The sequence below is a fragment of the Toxotes jaculatrix genome, chromosome 3 (assembly GCF_017976425.1).
Source record: "Toxotes jaculatrix isolate fToxJac2 chromosome 3, fToxJac2.pri, whole genome shotgun sequence".
In the NCBI taxonomy this organism is placed as follows: domain Eukaryota; kingdom Metazoa; phylum Chordata; class Actinopteri; family Toxotidae; genus Toxotes; species Toxotes jaculatrix.
This window is the reverse complement of record NC_054396.1, coordinates 28,708,188-28,734,066: the sequence shown is the minus strand read 5'-3', so window position 1 is coordinate 28,734,066 and position 25,879 is coordinate 28,708,188. Positions and strand designations below refer to the sequence as shown.

Here is a 25,879-nt window from a genome sequence, read left to right as displayed (position 1 = left end):
TCCTTGTTGTTTTCTTTAGGGTACATTCAAATCCCTAAATCCCTCCTGTCACATTATAGAAGTTAAACATGCATTAAAGTCCATTTCATTGTCTGAGGGAAAATAACTTAGTATAATTTTTTACTATTAAAAATGAGACTGCGATGCCACAAATGTACAAATTCATCATTTGGTCGCCACCTTTATAGACTGATTGTGTGTCAGGAAACATCCTGCTTTTTCATTTAGCTCTCGTTCTCTTGTTTTCCCTGCCACTCTGGCAGCCTGGTCTATAGGTGTCCTTCAGTCTCAGTGGCCAGCGGTGGTCTTTTGTCTTGATGATCACGAAATAATGGCACCAGGAGAGACTAATAAAAAGGGACGATTAAATATTTATGGCAGATCTAACTATCTTAAACAGTCCTCCCGAACTCCTCGGGGATCAGTGGACTTTCCGGCCTCTGACTTTGTGAGCAGACGCTGCTGCAGGCTACTGGTGCTGCTAATTACTCATCAGAATTCCTCCTCTCTCAGAGACCCTGGTGCAGCGCCAGTGGAGAAGAAGAAGAAGGGGAAGAGGAGAAACCAGGAGCTGGCTGTCCAGGAGGCGGTGGAGAGCGACGACACTACCTCAATGTCAGCCCTCAACATGGGTGGAGAGGACAGCCAGGACCCCCTGGATAATGCGGTGAGGGGACAGAAAGACTGGACAGACCTGGGACACAGCGGGTTAATTAGACTGACTGGGGTAGAGCTGCCTAATTAATCAAGTGTAACTTTATATTCAGACATGTGGTTAAAGATGATTTATGTGATACTTAAACTCTTGAAAATTGAGAGAACATTTGTCAGAGACTTTAGTTTTAACTGTTGTAAACAAACAGGATCATTGCCAAAGGATTAAAGCACTGTTGGAAAGATGATTCCTAACATGCTGTGACATGCGTCAGGGAACAACAGTCTTTTAAATAAAACATTTCATTTGAAAACTGTTGTACCTTCTAATAATCATTCATACGTTACTAAGTGAAGGTGACCATGAGCGTTATGACTCCTGATAAACAACAGCAGACACTTTCTGATCTTTCATCTTATTATTTCTGCTTTTCCTCTTTTCATCTCACCTCCTCTCCCCCCTCTTCTTCCTCTCACACTTCCCCCTGTTTCACCCCAATATCTTGGATTGTCTTCCTGATTCCTTTTATCCCTTCTCCATCACTCCTAACTCCTCAATACTTTGTCTCCACGAATGTGTCTTCCGTCTAACCTTTAGAAGCGGCGTTCAGGACGACAGGTCAAGAGGAGGAAATACAACGAGGATTTGGACTTTAAGGTGGTGGATGACGATGGAGAGACGATTGCGGTTCTTGGAGCCGGTCGCATCTCGGCGCTTAACGCCACCGCGCTGGCATGGCAGGCCGAGGTAAGGACGCACACAGACTCCCACTTTGTTGTCGGTTTGTGTCTTTTTTTATCTCTTCTTTTTTCCTTGTATTATGTAAGTTTCTTCTCTTGTCTCATGAAGAAGAAGGTGATTCTTTCCATTACAAAGATTTTCTAAGTGATATCATGCCAGTCATCTGTAGATGGGGTGTCTGGCCGAAGCCATTTCCTCGTAATTGCTTTTGTAGCAGCTACACTCAGTGTTCCAAATACAGTACAGGTCAAAATGACTGGCAGCGCTGAACCTGAAGTACGTCATTCAGAATACCTTCAGAGATAAATGCAAATGAACCAGTTTCATATAACCGCAATGTTTTAATAAAATGTCCACGGTTACTGAAGAAAGGTAGTGAAATAATACAAACACAAACTGTATCCCGGGCACCATTATTGGCATCCTATCGATGAATTTGAATCAGTTCCTCAAATATATATAAAAAAAACAAAGAATTTTCAGTGTTCACACGACCTGAATTAACCAAGTAATGATGATGTTACTGTATGAATAAGGGCTGGTTGTTTGGCCTCAGAAATACTGCTGTCAGAAAACATAATTCCAGAGGCTACATGGCGATCGACAAAGCCACAGTCATTAAACTGTTCAGACGCTTCCAGGGTGTGAAACTCAGTGAGAGGAGTCTTTGAAGGCTGGTGCAGGTTGTGGGGAAAAAAAAAAAACCACCTGTTTCATCAGTTTTGAGCTGTGTATCTAAACCTTTCTAAAAGAATTCACGTGATTGTTGTAAATCTTGTGTCAGTGTGTGGAATTTGTTGTAGGGTCCTTTGCTTTATAAATAGTTTTTCCTGATTCTTTAATTTGTGAGTGAGCAGTTCAGCCGATTTTCCTCCCGTTTCGTGTTCGTTTCAGAAACATCAGGTTGGTATTTTTTTTTTTTTTTGTTTGTACATGTTTTGAGTCGACTCCATTTTATCCCAGGACTCACTGTCTTTTGGTGTTTTTAATTCTGTTTAACTCTGTTTGTAACCGATGAAATTTTTCTTTTCTGTGCTTGTTTAAATTAGAACAATAGGTTATCAGAAACATACACATGTCAGAAAGCAGCAGTGGGGACACTCCACTGCCTCGTCGGTTTAGAATCCCTGCGTTCAGCCTCTGGATAGTGCTCTTCTGTGTAGAACCTAATATTAAATCAATAGAGACTGGGGATCTGGTGATCTGACAAGTCCAAGGTTCCAGTATTGCAGTTGGCCACCTTTTATAAATCTCATTGAAACATAAAAATAATAGTCAAGCCGAGAATAGACAGAATTCACGTCTGAGAGTCCCAGCCCTTCCATCGGTAATTTTAGATTTTTTGTAGTTTTCTTCTCTCCTTCTGAAGCAAAGTTTCAGCGTATTCATTCAGCGAGTTGGGTGAAGTGAACATTAAAGTCTCCCTCACAAATTAGGATACCCTGAGCCTCTGAGATTAATAATTCAAAGATTTGTTTATAGAATTTTCATTCGGTTCCTGGAGGAGAGAAGTAACTGAAACACCCTGCGGATATCACCGGACCAGCACAAATCTATTGTCAATATCTTTCCTTTCCAATGTGCACTCATTTACATCATAAGAAGTTACTTTAATCGACTTGATATATTTTGAGACCCCGTAAGCCTAAATAATATCCTGCACCACTGCTGCTGCAAGGAACAGTAGCACAAACATAATCATTAACCAGTAACACGGTAACAAAGTAATGAACCAAACTGTGAATAATAAGACTGACTTCCAATATAAACGTCTCTTTCATGGCCTTATGACTCTGTCAGTATGACAGGGGACCCTGTTCAGACTTTAAGCTGATGCACAGGTCCCTAATGTCCAGTGAGAGGTGTCCCGGCCCCAAGTCTCCCCTCCTAATAGGTTGATTTGTCTCGTAACATTATCCTCAGCATTGTTAAGGAGTCCTAGAAGATCTATTATTTTTAGTGTTGTGAATTATTATGCAATTAATATGAATTTCTAATTCTTAGTGTCTCTTATAGCAACCTGTGTGTGTAATGCTGTGTATGGATGTGTATCCTGTTATACTGAGAGCTTCTAATATTTAGTTTGCACTGATTGATATAAACAGGGTGGACAAACTGTTGCCAGCAGCTCTCAGTGCGATATATTATCTGATAATTATTGATGTGTAGTTTAAATTCTGTGAGCTGCTCCTGTAAGTCTTTGTTGCACTGCTGCTGTACGAGCGAAAACTCTGGGAACTGACCTTCATCTGTGTGGGCTGCTAATCTCTCTCTCTCTCTCTCTCTCTCTCTCTCTCTCTCTCTCTCTCTCTCTCTCTCTCTCTCTCTCTCTCTCTCTCTCTCTCTCAGGAGCCACCTGAAGACGAGGCCAACATCATTGAGAAAATTCTATCTGTCAGAACAGTGAAGAAAGAGGTGACAAAGAAAGAACACACACACACAAAATCTCTTTCATGAATGGAATTTTTTTTATAGATTATAAATATATTATGTTGCTTTTGCTCCTCTTTATATATTTATTTCTCCTTAATCTGTCTCTCCGTCTCCTCAGACTTCATCGTCAGAGGACCAAGTGGAGGAGACAGAGGAGTTTTACGTCAAGTACAGAAATTTGTGAGTCTCTTCATCAGCGCTCAGTCGTACATTTAAATACACTGGCTCTGGTTTCATACGGTGTTTCGGCAGAGCGGTATTTTCCCGGCGAACAGCAAGAATTTTTCTTTGCCTGTTTGGTGTTGTGGGGACACAGTGGATGAAGAGGCTCAGATGAGGAGGACACTGGTTACCGGGAAACCACCGGCTCACTGCAGCTGTGGTGTCATTTCTTTTGTTATGTCTGCATTCCCACTGCCCACCTGCTTAGACCAGGTGAACCATGCCAGGGAAGTTTTATCCACCCTACTGACGTACTATGTACGAGGGGGGGACAGAATATTAGAACCACCTCTCAGTGTAATGCAATCCAGGTGTTTATTTACCCAGAGGCTGAAGTTTCCTTCAGTGAAACCCCCTGGCTTTTCCTGCAGCGCCACCAGCAGCTTCAGTTCAGCTGTTTGCTCTGTGGTTCTGTTGATGGAAACTTGATACTCCAGGATGAAGCGATCACTGGAGCTGTGCTTCGTTTGGCTGTGCTGGTGTGCCGCTCGCTGCCTACTGGCAGGGACGGGGACATGTGCTTAAACCGAGTGCGTTTGGCACGAGACAGCAGATATGATGTTGAATCGCTGTCAGCTGATAATCAGGCTTTATCGCTTGGATTCAGCCGCGAAATATGTTTTTATTAGTCTGTATTTTATCTGTAGTTCCTGATGCTTCTGATGATGCACTTGCCGGATGCGGCTGTTGTTTTAAGTCGGAATAAGCAGCGTGTGCCGTTCTGGGTGCCAGAAGCAAATGGAGAGGAAACAGTTCCCACCCGCCTCTAACTGGCGTAGCACTGGTTGGGTTTTGGAGCTCACTCTGAGGAGCTGCTTCTTCAGGCTGCACCTGATTACAGATGCTTTAACGATCAGAGAAACGTCTTGAAAAATCATCCCTGGTTAATCTACAGCAAGTCCTAGGTGTCCATGTGCAGCCTCGGAGGAGCTGAGAGTCACCCTGTTGACGGGTGAAAACTTATCAGCAGTGTCTCGTGTTGTTTAGTGAATAGTTTTTATGACATGATTTCTCCCAGGGAAGTTGACTTTGCACACATGGACTGTTTTGCAGCAGTGGTCTGTTCTCCAGAGTCAGTGAAGTGTTTCTCAGCAGCCTCTCATGAGGGAGAGCAGAGAGTTTTTCATCATCTTACCGAGGCTCAGCTCTTCGAGCCAGTCCGAGGTTCTCTGGAGATCCTCCTGATTGTTCCTGCACTTTGTATCTTTAAGAAAGGTTCCACACAGATACACAGTCGATATTATGATCGTAATTTATCCTCAGGGGTGATGAATAAAACATGGGAGATTTGCCTTTTAATTCAAACTGAACGGATGTGAATTCCGTGACTTTATTTAGAATAATGTATTCACAAATTACAGTTACAGAAAAGTCAAATATTTGTAGTGTAAAAATCATTATTATACAAAATGCATTATCACATGCAGAAGTATTTGCATTGGCAGTTTAGTGACTGCATGGTGCGGTGACATTTATACGTTGCCCGTTTATAGATTGTGGTTTATGGATTAAATCACGCATGTCAAACTGTAGCCATAGTAACAACATTTGTTCTGCTTTCTTTCCCGTTGACTAATGATTAGGGAACATACATCACCCGCTGAGACGTCCTCATTTTTCCCCATTCTGTAAGATTCAGTGTTGGATGGCACACGAAGATAAAAACCCCCGCCTGAACAGTCCTTAGGAGGCAGAGGAGGGAAGCTCGTACGTCACAGCTCCCGCCTCAGACCTGTTGCTGGCCTCTTGTATGAGCTGTCAGAGGGATCACGTTCATTTGTTTTAGCTTTTGCATCATATCTCTGCAGCGTTTTTATTCATGATTTTTTTTTTTTTTTAATTTTTAGAGCACTTTTAAAAATATTAAATGTAATACCACGGCTAAATGATGGCCTCAGTATGTTTCTTCTACGCTGACAAAAAAGCTTGTTTGGATCTTATCAGTCTGCTTAGTTTGGCAAAGAGAGAGCAACGGAGGTTTTAAGTTTAATGAAATAAAACCTGTGTTGATTTTTTTTTTTGTTACGTGTGATTTTAGTTCCTACCTACACTGCAAATGGGCCACGCTGGAGGAGCTAGAGAAAGATCCCAGAATCCACCAGAAGATCAAACGCTTCAGGACCAAACAGGCCCAGATGAAACACCTGTTCGCCGAGGTAACGGTCGCCATCATCCTGTATCTGCTCCTCAGGCCTAATCTTCTTCCTTTTGAGTCGTTCTTGGCAGAATCATATTTTATTATCTCTCAGAGCCATCACTGAAGCCATTATTCCCATCACTAAGCGCTTATGAAAATGTACATGTGCTTACTTCAGGTGTGTGATGAATGGGCGACAGCGGCTGATAATTCACAGCCCATTCATCCAGCGTTGCTGCATTGTGTTGAAAGTGCTGTGAGGGTCAATAGGTTAACTCCAACAAGCTGTAACCTGGCAGCTCCTTGACATAGAAGCATAATTTGGCCTTTGCTGAATAACTCAGACTCCGTGGAAGCACACCGTGTCTCACTTCATTTTTCAACCTCAGTCAAAGCTTCTCAGAACAGACGTTAGGGACGAAGGGACGGTTGAAAAGTGGCATTGTTCTCCCTCTGATGACAATCAGCAGAGTTCATTTATGTAGGTTAAATCACAGCTTTTCTCAGAGGAGGTGTCCTGTCGTTCAGGATGGACAGGCAGAACAGCTGGTGCCGTACATATGGAGTAGAAAGAAATATCAGCGGTAGAGTTAAAATATAAATAAACAAAAAATACATAATGAGTTCTAATATTAAGGAAGACAGAGAATGACATTAAACACCTCTGGTAAATGTTTTTTTTTTAGGGTTGTTTTTTGTTGTTTTCAGCTCTTAGCTTGTTTCACATACTTTGCACAGAATGTTGCTTTATCTCAATGATCCCTGACCTGATGAACAATGAAGAATCAATAGTCTCTTGTCGTCTCTCTTTTTTTCCTCCCCTTCTCTTTCTGTCTCCTGTTTTCAGCCTGATGAAGACTTATTTAACCCAGACTACGTAGAGGTGGACAGAGTGCTGGAGGTGGCTGTTACCACAGATACTGAGACCGGAGAGGTAGGGAATACATAAACACAGTCTCTCAGCACTGTTTGTCTGCTATGAAAGTGGTTGTTACTGAAGGTCCTCGGTGTGGTGGTACACACTCTGTCCTGCGACACACACCAACACGCTGTTTTTCTGTGTGTTGTTGTAGGAGGTGACCCATTACCTCGTTAAGTGGTGCAGTCTCTCGTATGAGGAGGCGACGTGGGAGCTGCAGGAGGACCTGGACCCGGAGAAGATCAAAGAGTTTGAGGAGATCCAGAAGCTGCCGGCAGACCTCAGACACACCGTGAGTAGAAAAATAATAGAAGTTGAGTAAAAATGAAGAGAAGAACTACTGTCGCGTTTGATGCAATACTTTGAAAAGAAAAGAAATATGTAGTTCGATGCTGCGACTAATGAGGAAGTGAACACGGCACAGGTTCAGGCTCTTTTCTGATCTCAGCAAAAACGTGTAGAAATTTAGTGGCACGTATGAGTTTACTGTGTAAAGAGAAATAAGAAAAACACATTGATGTGTAAAGTGATGTAACATTGTTGGTAGAGGGGAGAAAAGTAAAGGCCTGGTGTTTGGTTAGCGTTTTGTTTCACCTCGTTGTTCATTAGAAGTGCTGACGTTGGGTTCATGTCGCCCTAACCCTGACCGTTTTCTGGTTGTGACTGACGTTCAGAAGCTGCGGTGGTGTTTGCTTGGAGCATTTAATTTAGCATTTGTCACACAGATCGAAGAAATATGCCAGTTTATGGCTTCTCATTTCTCTAAGTGGCCTGTGTGTGTGTCTTATCCGCACTTTTTTGGAGCGGTTTTTCTGGCTCGGGTTCAGGAAGCCGACGTCCTTCTTCTCAGTGCCATCTTCAAAACTCCGAACGGTTTGGTTGTTTTTCTGGCCCAGGAAACAGATGTCTGCGATGTGGGTGGCGATTCAGATGTGTTCAGCAAGGCTGAATTAGATAAGTGGGAGAAAACATTTACACATTGTGTTTAGGATGGTGGGCAAATCAGAGAAGATAAGAAAGTGCACAGCACAGCACCATAATGGCTTTATGTTTCATCTCCGACTCTTCCTGCAGAACAGACGACCTTTGCTGCCCACGTCTCCACAAACACTCTCCCTCAAATTCACCGTCTTGGCCTTGTTTTCTGTTCCAGTGTTAACGAGCACAAACACAATCAGCCCTGGGATTTTTCTTTTTTTTCTCTTTTCAATCTGAAGGTTTGCACCGTCAGGTTTTGTGTTTGCTTTAAGAAGTGACACTGAGGTTTTGAAAACCGTCACAAACAAATCCATGTAAAACATCTGCTGCTCTTTGACCCACAGTCCTCTCCACATCTGTGCTTCACTTTGTTTAGTGTGGGTGTCACTTTGAAGCCCAGACAAGAAACTGCAGGAGAGGACATTTGATGTGAGCAGACCGGAGATGTCGCAGGTCATCAGTACATTTACTTTGCTGGGTGTCAAACACAAAATTGCTGCTTAAATAGCTGCAATTTTCTGGAGTCTTTCAGCTGAGGGTTGAGACCGAAGCAAATTATTCTTACTCTTCAAAAACTGGTCTCATCACTTATTATATCCTGTTACTCTGCTTATTCTGTTAGTTGTCCATTCAACCTCCAAAATCTCTGTCACCTTTAAAAACTGGAACAGCTCATTTACCTCCTCTCCGATCTGTCAGGGGAACCAAATAGTTTTAATGTCTGATATTCTCCTAGTTCTTTTGTCGGGTAAAATCTGAACGAATGATTCAACTGAGATAAAGAAACGTTTTCACATCACGTCTAATAAGGGGCTGTTAATAATCGTAATCTTTAAATAGTTCAGCTTTGATCTGATGGATGATAGCCTGCTACATGTTGCTTGGTAATTACTGAAATTGCTGCTGAAATTGAAATGGTAAGTCACGAAATCATGAGTCTGCGGAATAAAAACAAAAAATATATATTTGTGTGTGTGTGTGTGTGTGTGTGTGTGTGTGTGTGTGTGTGTGTTCTCAAATCACAGGAACGTCCTCCTCCGGAAAAATGGCAGAAGCTGGAGAACTCCAGAGATTACCGCAATGGAAACCAGCTCAGAGAATACCAGTTAGAGGGAATGAACTGGTTACTGTTCAACTGGTACAACAGGTGAATACACATACACACACACACACAGTGGCACGGTGCTCATGGTCACACTGGGACTGAATCAGTATCAGAAGGTGGACAAATGGAGGCGGCTCACTCAGCACTCGACATTTCTCCGGTGTTCAGACACTCACACACTCTCTACAGCTGTGAGGACCTGTGATGACTTGATTCCATAAAGTCACGTTCATTCTGTGAATCCTGACCATAATCCTGTGTAACACAGAATAAACTCAGCCCTGCGTCTGATCTGAAACGAATTCCCGTCACTGAGAGAGATTTGTGTAGAAATCCCTCTCACTAGAAAGATTGTTCTTTCGCCTTAAATTGGAAAAATACAAAAAACCAAAACAATTTTTCCAATATCAATGTACAGGACTGTGTTTACCTCTTTTAGCTTGAGGTAACAGTCTGATTCAGAATCAATTCTCAAAACTTGGTTGATCCATCCCCTCCCACATCACCCTTCCATTTTATTTTCCTCTGATGCAGGGAGGGAAGAAATCCACAGTCTGTGTAAAGATACAGTAAAGACATTTTAAAGTTCATCTGAGGCTTCAGTAATCTGAGTTAGTCAGATGGACTTTTTTTTTACAGGAAATGTGTCTTTGTGCTGCCACAGATAGTGTGTGCTGGCTGAGCCACGGCAGATGAACTGCTCGATTTGTCAAACTCAGATTGCAATAAAATATTATTTATACACGGACTGATGTGGATTTTGTCACTTATCACTTACAATGAAAACATTTTAAAAGTGTTGAAAGGATAAAAAATGTTGAAAACCTGTTCATACACATGGACGTGTGATTGAACCTGTCCTGACTGTGCTGTGTCATCTTTTCTGTTCCATCACTACGTTAGAATGAGAGAGGAAAACACAGCATCATTCTCATCCCCAACAGGCTCGCCATCTGATTCACACGTGAATCTTTATTCCCCTCACCTGTGATTGTATCTGCATCTGAGAGTTGACACAAACCCATGAACACATCGTAGAAATGACTGGATTTCACCATAAATTAGCATTTTAATAAAGAACAATTGTTTTTCTTGAAACTTGCACAACTCATTTACGCCTCGAGACAGAGTTCATGTAAATATAAACCAATATGTTATGCCGAGACAAGTATGTTTACACAAACAGTAATGCATTCATTTGCTTAATTATTGTACTAATTAGTATTTTAGGATCTTGGCAGAACATAAGGCTCCCTCTGTCCTCTGTCCTCTGTCCTCGCTTGCTCACTCACAACGTCTTTGTTCGCCTACCTAGAAAAAACTGCATCCTGGCAGATGAGATGGGTTTGGGAAAGACCATCCAGTCCATCACCTTCCTGTATGAGATCTTCAACATGGGGATCCGCGGCCCCTTCCTCATCATCGCCCCCCTGTCCACCATCACCAACTGGGAGAGGGAGTTCCGCACATGGACGCACATGAACGTCATCGTGTATCACGGCTCCCAGATCAGCCGGCAGATGATCCTGCAGTACGAGATGTTTCACAGAGACCCACAGGTGGTGTTTGAGTTTTTCATTGGTCTGTGCATAGTCATGGCCTCTCATCCATCACCCAGTGAACGAGTGAGATGTTTTTAATAAATAGAACCAAAGGGAGAAGGTGTAGATGGCTGCCTGGTGGTTTATTTCTATCCGGGCGAGTCCTGACACGGATAAAGAAGTGCTGACGTTGAGCTGTTGCTGGCTTCATGAAAGTCACGCCTCGCTGTGAGTCACAGGGCCTCTGCTGGTTTTAAACAGATTTAAAACGCTTTTCCAGTTCCTTAGAAAAACAGTCTTAAAAGATATTTAAAAAAAATCTACAGTATCTTTTAAATGACAAGAAATGGTTAATCTTTAATTCCTTCAAGGTCAGACAAAGAGTCAGGAGGGTTACTCCTGGAAATGAATACGTTTTTATTAATAGTATGTTTATTTAATAGTTCCACAGTGGAATATTTCAACACTGTAGTTATATAGAACGGCCGTTTCCTTTTCTTTCACTGTCTGTGGTATAAATATTCAGTGTTGAAAAGGTTTCTTATTGCTGCGTATCCAGAATACAGAACACTGTTATCATTACAACACCATATGCAGCTAATACGCTACAACTTCATACTTTCTGAATTTGGCTCTGTGCAGATAACCAAGGAGAGTGAATATTCATTTTGGTCTTCTGTGATAAACTCAGCTCTTCAGAAGTTTTACTGGAAAAGTGAAGGGCGACGACACGTAATGCTGAACAGAGGCGTGACGCACCGTGCTTTAATTTAAATGTGTCATTCTCCCCCCTGCCTCACGCCCACAGGGCAACACTATCCCAGGTGTGCTGAAGTTTCACGGGCTGATCACCACCTTTGAGATGATCATGGCCGACTGTCCGGAGCTGAAGAAGCTGCACTGGCGCTGTGTGGTGATCGACGAAGCTCATCGCCTGAAGAACAGGAACTGCAAACTGCTGGAGGGCCTCAAACTCATGAACCTGGTCAGTCTGAGTGTCACACTGAAACAATGCTCGTGGATGGAAATCCAGATGGAATTTGCGTTTTACATTTGGATGTTTCATGTTTTTTTCGATGTTTCTAACAGGAACACAAGGTTCTGCTAACAGGAACCCCTCTGCAGAACTCTGTGGAAGAGTTGTTCAGTCTGTTGAACTTCTTGGAGCCGCTGCAGTTTCCCTCAGAGAGCAGCTTCCTGGAAGAGTTTGGAGACCTGAAAACAGATGAACAGGTGTGTTCATGTAGATCCTACATTTACAGACAGACCAACTCGTAAACTTAAGAGGGATCTCCACCAACTCTACTCATCCGAGTCGTCGTTATTGTTTCCCTTCGCCCTTTTTTTTCTAAGAAACTTTGCGTCTGTGCTTTTGCGTTTTTTTTCTTTAATTTTTCTTTTTCTCAGAACAAAAATACATTTGTGTTTGTGTAGATTTTGAAACACATTCTCAGTGCAGACATAAAGAAGAGGGAAAAAGAATTTGCCATTTGCATTCATGTCACATTCACCCCTCCCCCCTTTTCTCTCCAACAGGTGAAGAAGCTTCAGGCCATTTTGAAGCCCATGATGTTACGGAGACTGAAAGATGATGTAGAAAAAAACCTGGCACCTAAAGAAGAGACCATCATAGAGGTAGAGTTTTACAGAACAGTCCCATAAACCAAGTGATTCTACAGCATTCTCATATTTGTACTGTTTATATGTTTAAATCACACACACACAAGCTTTTTCCATTAATGAGAAGAACTTGGATCCCACTTCCTCCTGTTCCGGCTGAATTAAAACGTTCAGCTGAAACATCACAACAGAAGCTTCATTAATGTGGCAACAATAACGAGTCCAGGAGAGATGAGAGTTGTTTTGATCAAAATGAGAATTTATTAGTCTGTAATCACTCAGAATTCTAAATGAAGTTAAAATTAAATTGTAAATCAGTTAAACTGGGAAAAAAAAGAGTTTTGGTATTTTATTGTCTGAGGGTTCAGATCCACTACATTCAGCTTCAGTCTGTCTGTGTGGTATTTACATGTTCTTCACGTGTCCGTGTTTGTTTCCTCCTGGAGTCCAAACACATGCTGCTTAGGTGAATTAGAAACACAGAAACTGTCTGTGTGTGTGTGTGTGTGTGTGTCAGCTCGGTGATGGACAGTCGCGGTTACTGAACAGGATAAGTGGGGGATACGAGAGATGAATGGTTGACTGGTTTTATTATTGTCTAAGATTTTGCCTTGATAATGAAAATCACAGCTCAGTCCATGTTCCGGCTCAGTTGTGAGGAAGTAGGCGGAGAAAACATAACAACAGAAGCCTGAATACTGAGACGCTCCTCGCCGTCGTGTTTCCGCAGGTGGAGCTGACCAACATTCAAAAGAAATACTACCGAGCCATCTTGGAGAAGAACTTCTCCTTCCTGTCCAAAGGAGCAAACCAACACAATATGCCCAACCTCATTAACACCATGATGGAGCTCCGCAAGTGCTGCAACCACCCCTACCTTATCACAGGTGAGGAGACGCGCACACACGTCACAGATGTGTCAGACATCCAGTAAAAAAAAAAAAAAAAAGAGGAACTAATCGAGTGCCCCCTATAATTTATACTCTCACACACTTTAACACACACACACACACACAATCAATGACCTTGTTCTTATCCAGCTGTTACTAATGTAATGAGACATTTACTATCAATCCATAATCACACAGCTCTTTACAACAGTAACGTGTGCTCAGCCAACAGACAGTCAAACACTGATGGCAGGATAGAGTTCGTTAGTTAATAGTTAATTAGTCGTCAGGTTGAGTTCAACAAATATTTTCTTTCACAGAGGAACTCAAAAATGTATTTCTCTCAGAATTGCAATGGATTATGGTCCTCTCCGTCTCTTAGTCTTCTTCCCTTCTCCTTACCTTTTACAGGAGCAGAGGAGAAGATTCTGGAAAGCTTCAAGAAGAGCCACAGTCCGGACGCGGTGGACTTCCAGCTGCAGGCCATGATTCAGGCAGCTGGTAAACTGGTGCTGATTGACAAGCTGCTGCCCAAACTGCTGGCCGGGGGACACAAAGTCCTGGTCTTCTCCCAGATGGTCCGCTGTCTGGACATCCTGGAGGACTACCTCATCCAGAGACGGTGAGGAGGGAGGGATGGGAGGAAGGGAAGTAAAAACAGAAAAGCAGAGGCAGAGAGATGAACAAAGATAGATGGGAACAATGCCCGTGACATTTATACATGTGTGTTTTCTCCAGATACACGTATGAACGCATCGACGGCCGCGTGCGAGGGAACCTGCGGCAGGCGGCCATCGACCGCTTCTGCAAGCCGGACTCGGACCGCTTTGTTTTCCTGCTGTGCACCAGAGCCGGAGGGCTGGGAATCAACCTGACGGCCGCCGACACCTGCATCATCTTCGACTCGGACTGGAACCCCCAGAACGACCTGCAGGTGGGCGGGGAGCTTTGCACGCACACGAGACGAGCGTGTCGTTTGTTAAACAAATGAATCCGTGGTGTCAGAACATGCAAAAACAGAGATCGTTTACCCAAACCACACTCTTTGTTTTTTGTTTTTTTTTACTATGCTAATTCGCTGTCTTAGCTCTTTAATATGTAGTGGCGTTTGTCGTGCCTTTGGGACTGCAGTCGATGGAATAAAATGCCTGCTTCTGTCAGGTCTGAACTGAATAATGAAGCGAGTGCACAGCGTTACCTGACTGTGGCTATGAGTCTCCCCCACAGTTCTCATGCATGTTTGCTTATCTTGTCAGGTACCAAACAAACAGAATATTTCCTGAGTGTGTGGAAAGTGAATTGCTTTCAGCTCTGCTTGCTGTTAAATGTGCAGCCTGATGAGTCTAAATTGGTCACTCTGGTTAAACTGCAGGACAAGTTCATCATGCACTACTTTCCAGTCCTGACAAAGAAACTGTCATTACTATTTTTTGCTGAAGATTTTCAAGGACACATTAAAAATTTAGATAATTTTCCATGTGGACAGCTCATGATTTATAAATAAAACCTCATCTCAAATCACCTCCAGTGGTGATTTTGATTAATTTGTTAAATGTGTTGATCCTCATCACACTTACTGACAGTTTTGACCTTTAAAAATGCACAACAGTGAAATTTAACTTTAAAGTTAGAGTCCATTTTTAAAGTTGCACTATGGTGATGTCATCTCATGCTGCAAAGGCATTTGGAAATCCAACTGTAAGCACAGTCGCTGTAAAATATTATGCTTTACACCAGTGTTGATTTTCTTGTCTTTGTCCCATCCTGTCCCATCCTCTGTCCCCAGGCCCAGGCACGCTGCCACCGGATTGGCCAGAGCAAAGCGGTGAAAGTCTACAGGCTGATCACCAGGAACTCGTACGAGAGGGAGATGTTTGATAAAGCCAGTCTGAAGCTCGGGTTGGACAAAGCCGTCCTCCAAGACATCAACCGTAAAGGAAGCCTCAATGGGGTGAGAGAGGACGTTTTATTACGCAGAAAAGGATGTATTCATTAGGATCTCTGTCTGCGGACATGTGTTCAACAGACAGCTGACTCGGTTTTCTTTGGCTGCAGCGGGTTTGAAGCTGGATGTGGGTCAGAAATACAAAGAGCATGAATCCTAAACCGTGTGTCTACGTGTTTCTGCAGGTGCAGCAGCTCTCTAAGCTCGAGGTGGAGGATTTGTTGAAAAAAGGAGCATATGGAGCCCTGATGGACGAAGAAGACGAGGGCTCTAAGTTCTGCGAGGAAGACATCGACCAGATCCTTCAGAGACGAACTCAGACCATCACCATCCAGTCTGAGGGGAAAGGATCCACGTTTGCAAAGGTAGAAATCATTGGAAAATTCCTAAACTGAAGAAAGGCATTAACTTGGACTGATAGATGTTGGTTTCAAGTGATTTTATCCAAAAGTCTAAATGCTGTTTCAGAGGAATCACTGAATACTTGGAAGATTTTGGCATCAAGATCAATTGTACAAACCCTAAATATTTATGCAAAACAGCTTCGGCACTCAGCAGCTTCAGTCCAAACATTTGGTTCAACGCCAACGTCTTTTTCCACTGTGTCCTGTGTCTCCTCAGGCCAGCTTCATCTCATCTGGTAATAGAACGGACATTTCTCTAGACGACCCCAACTTCTGGCAGAAATGGGCCAAGATCGCGGAAGTGGAGATCGACTCCAAATCTGAGAAGGTACAGAGAGAGGAACAGATTTAAGAATGAAAGCAGGAGAGGAGAAAGGAACTTAAAGAAATGGAGAGATTTCAAAGAAAAGGGACAGAAAAGGAGAAGATGGCTCAAAAATAATGGGAAATAAAGAAAGGATCAAAATGAAGGTATGCAAGAAATGAACAGAAGTGAAGAAAGTGAGAGAGATTCTGAAGGGAAAGGTGAAAAAGGATAAAATGAAGAGAGGTGAAACATCAGCCACTGTACAGGAGATGAACTTCCATTCAGCAAAGGTAAGAAGAAGGTAGAGTACAGGAGGAGTAGTGGAGGAATGGATGAAGGAAACGAGATGGGGAGCAACATAAGGCTTGGAAAGAAAAATGGATCCGATCCAAGTTAGTGAACACAAAGATGGAGGGAGGGGACGTTAAGCCGAGCTTGAGAACTGGGGAAAGAGTAAATGAGGGCAGGATGGAAATGAGAGTAAGAAAGGAGGATAAAGGAATCGTCCTCTTCCTTTTCCTTTTCCCTCTTCCTCTTCCTCTCCTCTTCTCTCCTCCCCAACAGATGGCCCGCCTTAATGAATGAAGCAGACTGTGCACCAAGCACTGCCACTGTCTTCGTACACACTGTGTTTGTGTGTGTGTGTGTGTGTGTGTGTGTGTGCGCGTACCATGATTCGTGCCTTGAAACCCTAATAATTGAGACCCCCAGTGAACAGAAGTGCTGTGTATGTGTTTTTGTCTCTCTTCCTTTTTTCCCCTCAGGTGTCCCTTTTCTATGAATACAACCAGAGGATGAAAACCTCGACAGATCTCTCCTACAAAGTCTCTACAAAGTCCGCCTTTTCTCATATGATTCCATTTTTTCTCTGTCACGCAGGAGTCCTTGGTGATCGACACGCCTCGGGTGAGGAAGCAGACCCGACACTACAACTCCTTTGAGGATGACGAGCTGATGGAGTTCTCAGAGCTGGACAGCGATTCAGAGGACCGGCCGTGTCGCACTCGTCGCCTGGGCGAGCGCACTCGGCGGTACCTCCGCGCCGAGTGCTTTCGGGTCGAAAAGAATCTGCTTATCTTTGGGTACGACCTGAGACATGTTAGAATAATTCACATCTGCCTACATGTTCACACCTTAGTTCACCGAGCAGCTGGGGTGGAATTTACAGAAGCAGCAGAAGAAAACTGGTCCTTTTCCAAGTGTCCTGCAGAGTATTTCCACGGCAACACAATGACTCAGAACCTGAATGTTTTAGGTATACAAAGACGTCCTCGCAACACTTGGGGTGGCATCTTAATACTCAGTCCAATAAAAAGCTGCTTGAGAGCTCAGAATCTTTTGTTTACAAAGTCGGTCTCTTTAAAGCTCAAGTGTGAACATAAATATGTCAAATATAAAAATGCGACAGAGCGTGTTTTTCACTGTGGATTGAGGTGAAGGAAAGAAAGTCCACTGGTGATCACTTGTTTGTTTCAGCTGATATATTATTATTTATTGGTCTCAGTCCCTCTCTGTGACCTGTTGTATTTCCTCTTCCTATTTTCACTCCCCCGTCCGTCTTCCCAGCTGGGGTCGGTGGAAGGACATCCTAAACCACGGTCGGTTTAAATGGCACCTGGCAGAGAGAGACATGGAGGTGATCTGTAGGTAAGGACATCAAGTCTTTGTCTATGTTTTTCCCCACAGAAAGTCTGAAATATGCTGAATCATTAACAGTGAGTGTGACAGTAAAAAGAACAGTCCCAGATCATTGGGAGAACAGGGAACCAGGGTCAGCGCTGCAGTGCCTGACACTATACCTGCAAACATATAACCGCTGTTGTTTACGAGAAGTGGGGAAAAAAAAAACGTGAAAATTAAAAATCTGATGTTTTTTGTTCTGCAGGGCTCTGCTGGTTTACTGCCTGAGACACTACAAAGGTGACGACAAGATCAAGAGCTTCATCTGGGATCTGATCTCACCCACCAAGGAAGGCCAGGACCAGGCACTGCTCAATCACTCTGGTTAGCATTTCACTATTCAGTTACACAGCAACGTTAGCCCCAGAGCTAATACTAATACACAAAGATTTAGTGTGGCACTCCCATAACTCACAGTAGACAGTTTGGAGAACAGGATCAGAATCGATGCAGCAGAACCAGAGACGTGGTGTTTTTCGATTCTCCTTTCTTGGTGCAGTTTGGTTGGAGTTCCCCCTCCTTTCACTTTGATAGTAATTTTACCTCTGAACCTCCCACTCTGTCTAACACCTTACTGCTTATTTTCATTAAAATATCACCATGTGCTACTGTTTATACAAATGGCCACAATGGGCTAGTTTCATTTTTTCCGGTTCCGTCTCCGTTCCTCTTTGTCCCAGGTTTATCAGCTCCGGTTCCTCGGGGTCGGAAGGGGAAGAAGCTGAAGAATCAGTTAAATGTTCCTGAGGTGAAGAACGCCGACTGGCTGGTCCACTGTAACCCTGAGGTGGTTCTGCAGGACGAGAGCTACAAGAAACACCTCAAACAACACTGCAACAAGTCAGTTCACTACCGGTTACTACAGAATTCAGTGAACAGAACTGAACAGGCGTCTGCTGTTCTGTAACCTTCACGTCGTCCTTAACCAAACTGTCGGTTTTGTAGATGAAACGGTTTGAGAATAGTTTTACCTTTTTCTGAGAACAACAACAAGGTAGTATCTTTATGTGCTTCAGCTCAGCTTGTGTAGTTGTGTAATTTATGAGCTGCAGAGCTCATTAGTGATTTGGAGCAGTGTGCACCTGCCTGTAAGCCAGAGGTGCTTCAGCACAGCGACACTATTATGAAAGCCTTCGACAACGCAGTAGCACGAGTACAGGAGCGCAGCCTGCATGGTTCCTAAACGCAGAGTCACTCGGGTACTTTAATTTCCCTCTGAAGCTTGGAGCTGTTTAGTTACAGTGTGAAGTGTTTACTCCTTTGTATCTGTTTGTGTGGCCAGGTGAGAGCAGTGGCTGTTAATTAATTTAGTTCTCAGACAGAAGCCTGTTGACAGAAGGACTCTCGTTTACTGGAGTGGTTACTTTACAAAGCGAGAGGTTAGACGATATGAAGCATTAAAGAAAAACGGTTTGCGGTCGCACACTGAGAGGATTCAGTCAGCCAGTCTGAACCAGCTGAACTGCAGTGTGTGGGTCAGGAGTACAACTCAACCTTTGTCTCCACAGGGTGCTGCTGAGGGTGAGGATGTTGTACTACCTGAAGGTGGAGGTCCTGGGTGAGGCTGCCAGTCAGGCTCTAGAGGGGATACCTGCCAGGTATGTGGAGCATGTTCTTCATATTCTACCTGTTAAAGTAGATTTTACCAGATGAATCAGGTGGTCTGTTGATTTGTGGATAAAACTGTTCCAACTTTAATGTCAGCAAATGTCTCTTCTCTATTTTGATTCAAAATCTGACCAAAAAAAAGAAAATGTAATGATTTCATGATTGATTAATTTGTGAAATACTTTTGTCTTCCTGCTTGTTTACATTCGCAGTAAACAGAAAACATGGCGATGAGATTTCTGACTGACTGGCTGCGTTTTCAGTGGAGCAGCCTGAACTGACACCGACGACAGTGACTGACTGACTGTTTGCGTGTGTGTCTGTTTGTTTTGACAGTAAACTTGAGGTGTCACTACCAGACATCGACTACATAGAGATTCCTACGACGTGGTGGGATGCAGAAGCTGACAAGTCTCTCCTCATAGGAGTCCACAAACACGGTGAGGACAGGTGTCACTTCACAGTTTGACCGTTTTTTTAAACAACCACCTGTTGTAGTTTTTTGAAAATTGTCTTTGGGCTTTATTAAAAACATGGAGAGGTTCAATATTCTAAGTATTTTCTTTGTCAGTGTTTTAATCGTGCGTCTTTCCGTCGATGTGTGTCGTTGGACAGGATATGAGCGGTACAACGCCATGCGTGCCGATCCAGAACTGTGTTTCCTGGAGAGGGTGGGGATGCCCGACGTCACAGCGCTGTCTGCTGAACAGGGTGGAGGAGAGGGGGCCTCCGACATGGCTGACAGGTGGAGTACATGCATATGCATTTTTCTTTTGAGGGGTGGTGCGTGTTAGAGAACAAATAAATAAATAGCGCAGACTAGACACGGACACACAGTGAACCTGGAGGTTTCAGGGCCCGGGGGCAGTCACCCGCTGTTGCCCAGATGGCAGCCTTGTCACCTTGGCTCTCGCACACATGCAGGGCAGGTACAGAGGAGACTCACATGGACGTCCACGGATTGGCTTCCCTGTACCACCACCGCCGCCTCCTCCTCCTTCTACCAGTCATCACTTGTTCCACTCTCTGTAGTAGTGTTCACAGCAGGCGCCAACGCCGGTGCGAAAAACACATCCAGTCTTCTGTGATGCCGTGTTTGTTTTTGTCGACACTGCCACCTCCCCGCCCACACACCTGCTTTACATCCTGAGTCTGCAGAGCAAGATTAAAAACGGATAGAAATAGAAATGCAAAGGGTGATATCAAAGTGCTTATTATGTGAACAACACCCAGATCAGCTTTTAACGATGGCTATTACACCGACACACGCAGTTACAGGTGTATTATCATGCAGTGCTCAATTTTAGTCTCAGCCCTGCCACTGAACTCTAAGAGGTGCAGACTTTTTTTTTTTCTCAGGACAGCTGTGAAAACCGTCGTCACAGGTCATTTTTCTGGTGCTTTCACTGCACTTGCCAGTCTTGCAAAAAGAAGCTATGCTGAAAAAAGCCAGAGGGAATAAGTGACAGCGAAAGAGTCAGGCAGAGAAAAAGAGGTGAGAGTAAACGCAGTGTGGGAAATTTATTTTCTGGGAGCAGCTCCGCTGGCTGATGACAGAGCTATGAAGATGAGACGCACCTACTTTCAAACAGGAAGCTTTGATCCTCTTCCTGAGGGTAATCGAAGCTGTCATTCGCTTTGTTACCTGTTCAACCTGAAGCTGTTCCCAGCTGAGCACAGCGACTGCGTGGCGGGGAGATCTCCCAGCCTCAGAATGTTAACTCCGCAGGCTTTCTACACAGCTTTGGAACAGGACGTGAAAAATAAATAAATACCAAGAAGGGACAAATCACCAGGAAGAATCTGTGCTCGCGGAGGGCTTCGTACAAAACCTGCACACAATGTTCACACAGAGAGAGCGGCACTTTTTCTCATCGCTGCTTCAGGAATGTTCTGCCCCCAGTGGAACTGACAGCACATTACAGCACAGAAGGTGTGGAGAACAGATTTGATATTTATGAAGCTTATTGCAGGATGACCCGACCGGTTCTCTGCTAAGGCGCTGGAAGCATCAGCGAGTCCAAAATGATAGAGAAGATCTCTGCGGTATTTTTGCTTTGTAAATGAAAATACTGCAGAGATCTTTTCTACCACACTGATGAAGCTTGACAGTTTTGGAGCTTTGTGCAGGAGTTGTACAGACTTTCATTTCACATTTGCTGATATTTATTGTTTGGACGGATATTTTGCAAATTCTTTTCAGAAATCTAAAAGTCAGCAGTCAAAGAGAATAAATTAAAATGAATTAATATCTCAACAGAACTACAGAAATATGCACAATACAGTAGATTTTCTCTCCATTGTTGACTGACAGTTTTGTTTGTTGAGTGATGAACTGTAAAAACACATTCAGCTGTGGAGATCTCTTCCATTCTCTCTTCCATTTGTCACGGTCCTGCAGTATCACCAGGTCGTTCCCTGGGTTCTGAAACCCGTCTGAAGAGCAGGGTTCCTGCTTTGTGCGACAGATGAACAAAAAGTCCGGCAAAGGCCGAACTCAGTCTGTCTCCAACCTGTAACTGTGACACAGCCCTTCAGCATGTTGTTGTTTGTTTTAATGTGTTTCCCACAGCTGGGTGTTAGATGTAATTTAGTTTTCATGTGTCTCTGTGTTGTAAACTCTGTATGTGATATTTTCAGTCTCTTCTTCTGTTCAGATGTTATTGTATTTTGTTGTTAGAGGCTTTTTGTGTGTGTGTGTTTTTCTTTTCTTCCTTTCATTCATTCTTTGCCATCAGCCAAACTCGGGGTTGTGCTGTCATGTTCATTTGCTTTGTTATTGGTTAAAAACATTCTTCTTTTCTCTTCTTATGTGGTGCCTCAGGAAATTTGATCTCCATGCTGCTTTTAATCCTCAGTAACCGTAGCACAGTCTGCTCTCCTGTCCCAAATTTAATCTGTTTTCTTTCCATCTGATGATGTTCTGACAGCTCGTACTCTGACGGGCTCTTTGTTGTGTCTGTGTCGTTAGCAGCTTTTTCTCGTCGTGCGATCGGCTTCGACATGTTTTATCATGAGTCAGACATCAGGGAAACTCTTCTCTGTATCTTAACGTTTTGCCCTCGGTCGTTCACCTGGGGAGCTCAGTAGGAACCCGTGGCTGTTATTAAAGCTTCTTCCTCTTCTCTGTCGTTTCTGTTGTCAGTGTGTGCAAAACCGAGGAGGCGAAGGACGACACTGAGAGCAAAGCTGATGGAGGCGAGGACAGAGACGAGAGCATGAAGGTGAAGAGGAAGTTCTCCTGAGACACGACGTCATTGTTTAAAAAGATCTCAGTCTTATATTCGCTCATCATCTTCATTTACTTCACTATAGTCACTTAAGATAAAAAAAAAGTCTAATTTTGTGTGGTGATTGTTAAAATTGCCCCTGGGAAAAAAAAAAAAGAAGTTTTGGATGCTTCATGTTGATGGTCTACAGAAGTGTGAGGCCCCAAGGTACCGTACGGAGAATTCTGTGGAGTTAATGATGCATTTTAGTACATAACACACAGATAATGTTAGATTGTGTTTTTAAGAAATTCCAAGTTAAAAATCTAACAAAGTGCAGTGTAACTGATTCAGGATCAGTTTCTCCACTTGCTGGATTTCATAAATGCTTAAGAAAGGGTTTTTTGTCTACATCTGTCCTGCAGCTTTTACACTGATTTATGTACTTTACCCCTTTAACCTGTGATTATAAAAGACGAAGAAGGGTGGGGTCTCACTTTTAGTCCATTCCATATAAAATTTGAATATACGTTTTTTTTCCAGTATTTTATCTTTCATTGGAATCATATCTCAATAACATAAAATCAAAATCAGTAACACATTTTGCACGAATTGCAGAACGAGTTTGGCCTGTTAGACAGCTCGTTGCGTTAAAAAATATTTACTAATAATGTGATTTAGTCTAAATTTACAGTTTATTATTATATTTAAAAATATTCAGACTAATATTGTGATATTGGTTTTAACATTTTCATGTCTGGTTTCTGGCAGTTGTGTGGCAGAGTTGTGGATAAAAACATCCATTGTTGTGCGTTGATGTCACTGTTGTGTTAAATTAGATGTTTTCTTTTTGGATAATTTTGTGTGTGTGTTTGATTCACAGGGAGAGGAAACCTGCTCCAGCACCGATACCTCAGACAAGCCGGACAGTACAGGTCCAGGTGAGACACACCGTACTGCACAGTTACATACAGTACATGTCATCTTTTCCCTGTGGTGGACGTCTGTGTAATGTCATGACGTTCGCAGGTCACAAAGGCAATTTAAAGTCTCATTTCAGCTGGTCATTGTCGTTTTTCTGTAACGAGTCCGACATGATATAATTTCTCTGTTGGGTCCGAGAGGTGCTTTCCCACGACGTTTCCTATCTAAAGCCATTTCCCCTGCTGAAGTCTTCATTTCACCCCTGCTCTGCAGAGCACAGGGCTGATCGAATGTGTGAAATGAGTTTTGATCGTTTTAATGGTGCTCACAGTCTCAGTGGGTACGTTTAATGAACATCTGATTGTTGAATGGCACTCCGGAGAGAGACGGTAAAACATGCACACCACAAACACCCTGTTCCCCACTGATCTGGTGTAAATGGAGGAACTTAATAGATAATATTATAAAAAAAAAAAAAAAATCATTATATTCTTCCTTCCTAATTCTTTTTTAAATTCACAACATGCAGGTACTCTAAGGCCGGATGTTTAGGGAAAGCTGTGCAGTAATTATGACAGCGTTGTCTCTGTCCTCACAGACTCCCAGATGTCAGGTGACTTGTGCGCACAGGATGGGACTTTGGTCACCACGACGACAGCAGGAACAGGGACGGGTGTGGCGGCTCTACATGTGGTCCAGGCCCGACCGCTCTGGCCCACCGGACCAGCTTTGACGGCGCGTTTACGACGCCTCATCACCGCCTACCAGCGGTTCACGATACGCCGCGAGCCGCTGCTCAGGCACGACTTCCTGCTCCACGACGGCCTCGTCGGCATGGGGATGGGAGGAGCCGGAGCCTCTCACAGTCATCACGCCGGCGGGCCGCTGGCCTGGCAGCTGGGCGAGGAGCTGAGGAGGTGTCCTGTGGTCGCAGCAGAGCCTGACCCCCTGTTTCTGGAGTGGCAGAGAAGGTAATGATGCTGGAAATTCAAAGCATAAATAGACATATAATCAGTATCAGCAGATATAAAGTCTAAAGATGATAGTTTTATTCTAATATTGAACATGGACAGAGTGCTTTTCCATATTATACATTATTTCTGCCTGTGTCTCCTCTGTCACGTTTCAGGTGGACTCGTCGAGAGCAAGCAGACTTTTACCGCACCGTGTCGTCGTTTGGGGTGGTGTACGACCCAGAGACGAAAACCTTCGACTGGTCCCAGTTCCGAGCGCTGGCCCGACTGGAGAGGAAGACGGACGAGAGTTTGGAGAGATACTTCAACTCCTTCGTCAACATGTGCAGGACGGCCTGCAAGCTGCCTCCGAGGAAGGAAGAAGGTATCGTTTATGGACAAACATAAATGGACGTGTTCTGTCTGAACCTGAGAACCAGGTCATGGTGTAGCAGGCTTGCTTGCTGATTGAATTGATCTTGATAAAATGGTTTAAATCTTGCCCAGAACAGCAGGTTTATGGTTTCCTGCTTTGTTTTATTGCCACAGTCGGCTGGTTTTACTATATGAAGGCAAGTTGGACTGTCAGAACCTGTAGAGTCCAGCTGATTTAGAAGTTAGTGTCATTGGGGATTAAGTAACAGTCATGTATTTGCTCAATTGTGAAAACATCAGGATCATCAATTGAACAAAACATGTTTTGATGAAAGGTTGACAGGAGGATGTGCAACACACGCACACGCACACACACACACGCACACACACACACACACACACACACACACACTTTAAGCTGCTGTACATGTGTGTGATGGATTACAAACCCATCAAAGACAGGCCTGTGGTTACTTACACACACACAAACACACTTGAACTTATTTATCCTCTCTCTCATCCGCCTGCTTTCATCTCTGCATCTTTAAAACTGCCTTCATGCCTCTCACCGGCTCCATGCTAATGTTGACCTTCTCTCTTACCGTCTTTTTCTCCCTCTCCACTTCTCAATCTTTTCTTCCTCTCCCTCCTTCCCTCTCGTCTCTTCCAGGGCTGGTGGATCCCGCTGTGCAGGTAGAGCCTCTGACGGAGGAGAGAGCAGCCCGGACTTTATACCGCATCGAGCTGCTCCGCAAGATCAGAGAGCAGGTGGGCTCTTTGAAGAAACAAAGCTTCATCATTAATACTGCTTTTCACTGTTGCAACTTAGAATCTGAAAACTGACTTCAAAAGTTTATCTGCGACACCGCGGTTCTTTGTGTGGAGCACGATATGAGTTCGTTTTACCGCACTGATGGAGGCGCAGATGAACCTTATTCGTTTGTCTCGACGTATTTTCTGTAGCATTTGATCAAGGCGTTCTGTGCCGCTGTCATAAATCAAAGTCCAAAGTCGAGAGGAGATAAACATCCATAAATCAATCTTTAAGTCATTTAAAAAAGGCACAATCCTGACTCACAATCAAAATTTAAACATCTTGTACAGTGTCAGTGACGATCCAGGCGATTGTTGCCTGTACATTCATGGAAAAATCAGCTGCTTTTGGTTTTCAGCACATTTTTTTGGACATCTTCTGTTAGACTCATGTATCATGAACTAACTTTGTGAATTCAT

At 43.6% G+C, this 25,879-nt stretch overlaps 1 protein-coding gene across 1 annotated transcript in view; it reads left to right on the top strand.

Moving 5' to 3' along the window:
• chd6 (chromodomain helicase DNA binding protein 6) overlaps positions 1-25,879 on the top strand; it is an 81,074-nt gene that overhangs the window by 40,087 nt on the left and 15,108 nt on the right. The window contains exons 5-34 of the mRNA XM_041033022.1: positions 514-667; positions 1,253-1,402; positions 3,746-3,811; positions 3,948-4,009; positions 6,090-6,207; positions 7,036-7,122; positions 7,262-7,399; positions 9,111-9,232; positions 10,506-10,749; positions 11,540-11,716; positions 11,821-11,964; positions 12,268-12,366; positions 13,082-13,238; positions 13,653-13,863; positions 13,980-14,175; positions 15,028-15,192; positions 15,372-15,551; positions 15,808-15,918; positions 16,777-16,979; positions 17,464-17,544; positions 17,783-17,901; positions 18,258-18,417; positions 19,086-19,175; positions 19,522-19,625; positions 19,801-19,930; positions 22,331-22,409; positions 23,278-23,335; positions 23,917-24,289; positions 24,448-24,656; positions 25,317-25,414. Of these exons, the coding sequence (XP_040888956.1) occupies positions 514-667; positions 1,253-1,402; positions 3,746-3,811; positions 3,948-4,009; positions 6,090-6,207; positions 7,036-7,122; positions 7,262-7,399; positions 9,111-9,232; positions 10,506-10,749; positions 11,540-11,716; positions 11,821-11,964; positions 12,268-12,366; positions 13,082-13,238; positions 13,653-13,863; positions 13,980-14,175; positions 15,028-15,192; positions 15,372-15,551; positions 15,808-15,918; positions 16,777-16,979; positions 17,464-17,544; positions 17,783-17,901; positions 18,258-18,417; positions 19,086-19,175; positions 19,522-19,625; positions 19,801-19,930; positions 22,331-22,409; positions 23,278-23,335; positions 23,917-24,289; positions 24,448-24,656; positions 25,317-25,414 (4,285 nt within the window). The remainder of the gene's footprint in view (positions 1-513; positions 668-1,252; positions 1,403-3,745; positions 3,812-3,947; positions 4,010-6,089; positions 6,208-7,035; positions 7,123-7,261; positions 7,400-9,110; positions 9,233-10,505; positions 10,750-11,539; positions 11,717-11,820; positions 11,965-12,267; positions 12,367-13,081; positions 13,239-13,652; positions 13,864-13,979; positions 14,176-15,027; positions 15,193-15,371; positions 15,552-15,807; positions 15,919-16,776; positions 16,980-17,463; positions 17,545-17,782; positions 17,902-18,257; positions 18,418-19,085; positions 19,176-19,521; positions 19,626-19,800; positions 19,931-22,330; positions 22,410-23,277; positions 23,336-23,916; positions 24,290-24,447; positions 24,657-25,316; positions 25,415-25,879) is intronic.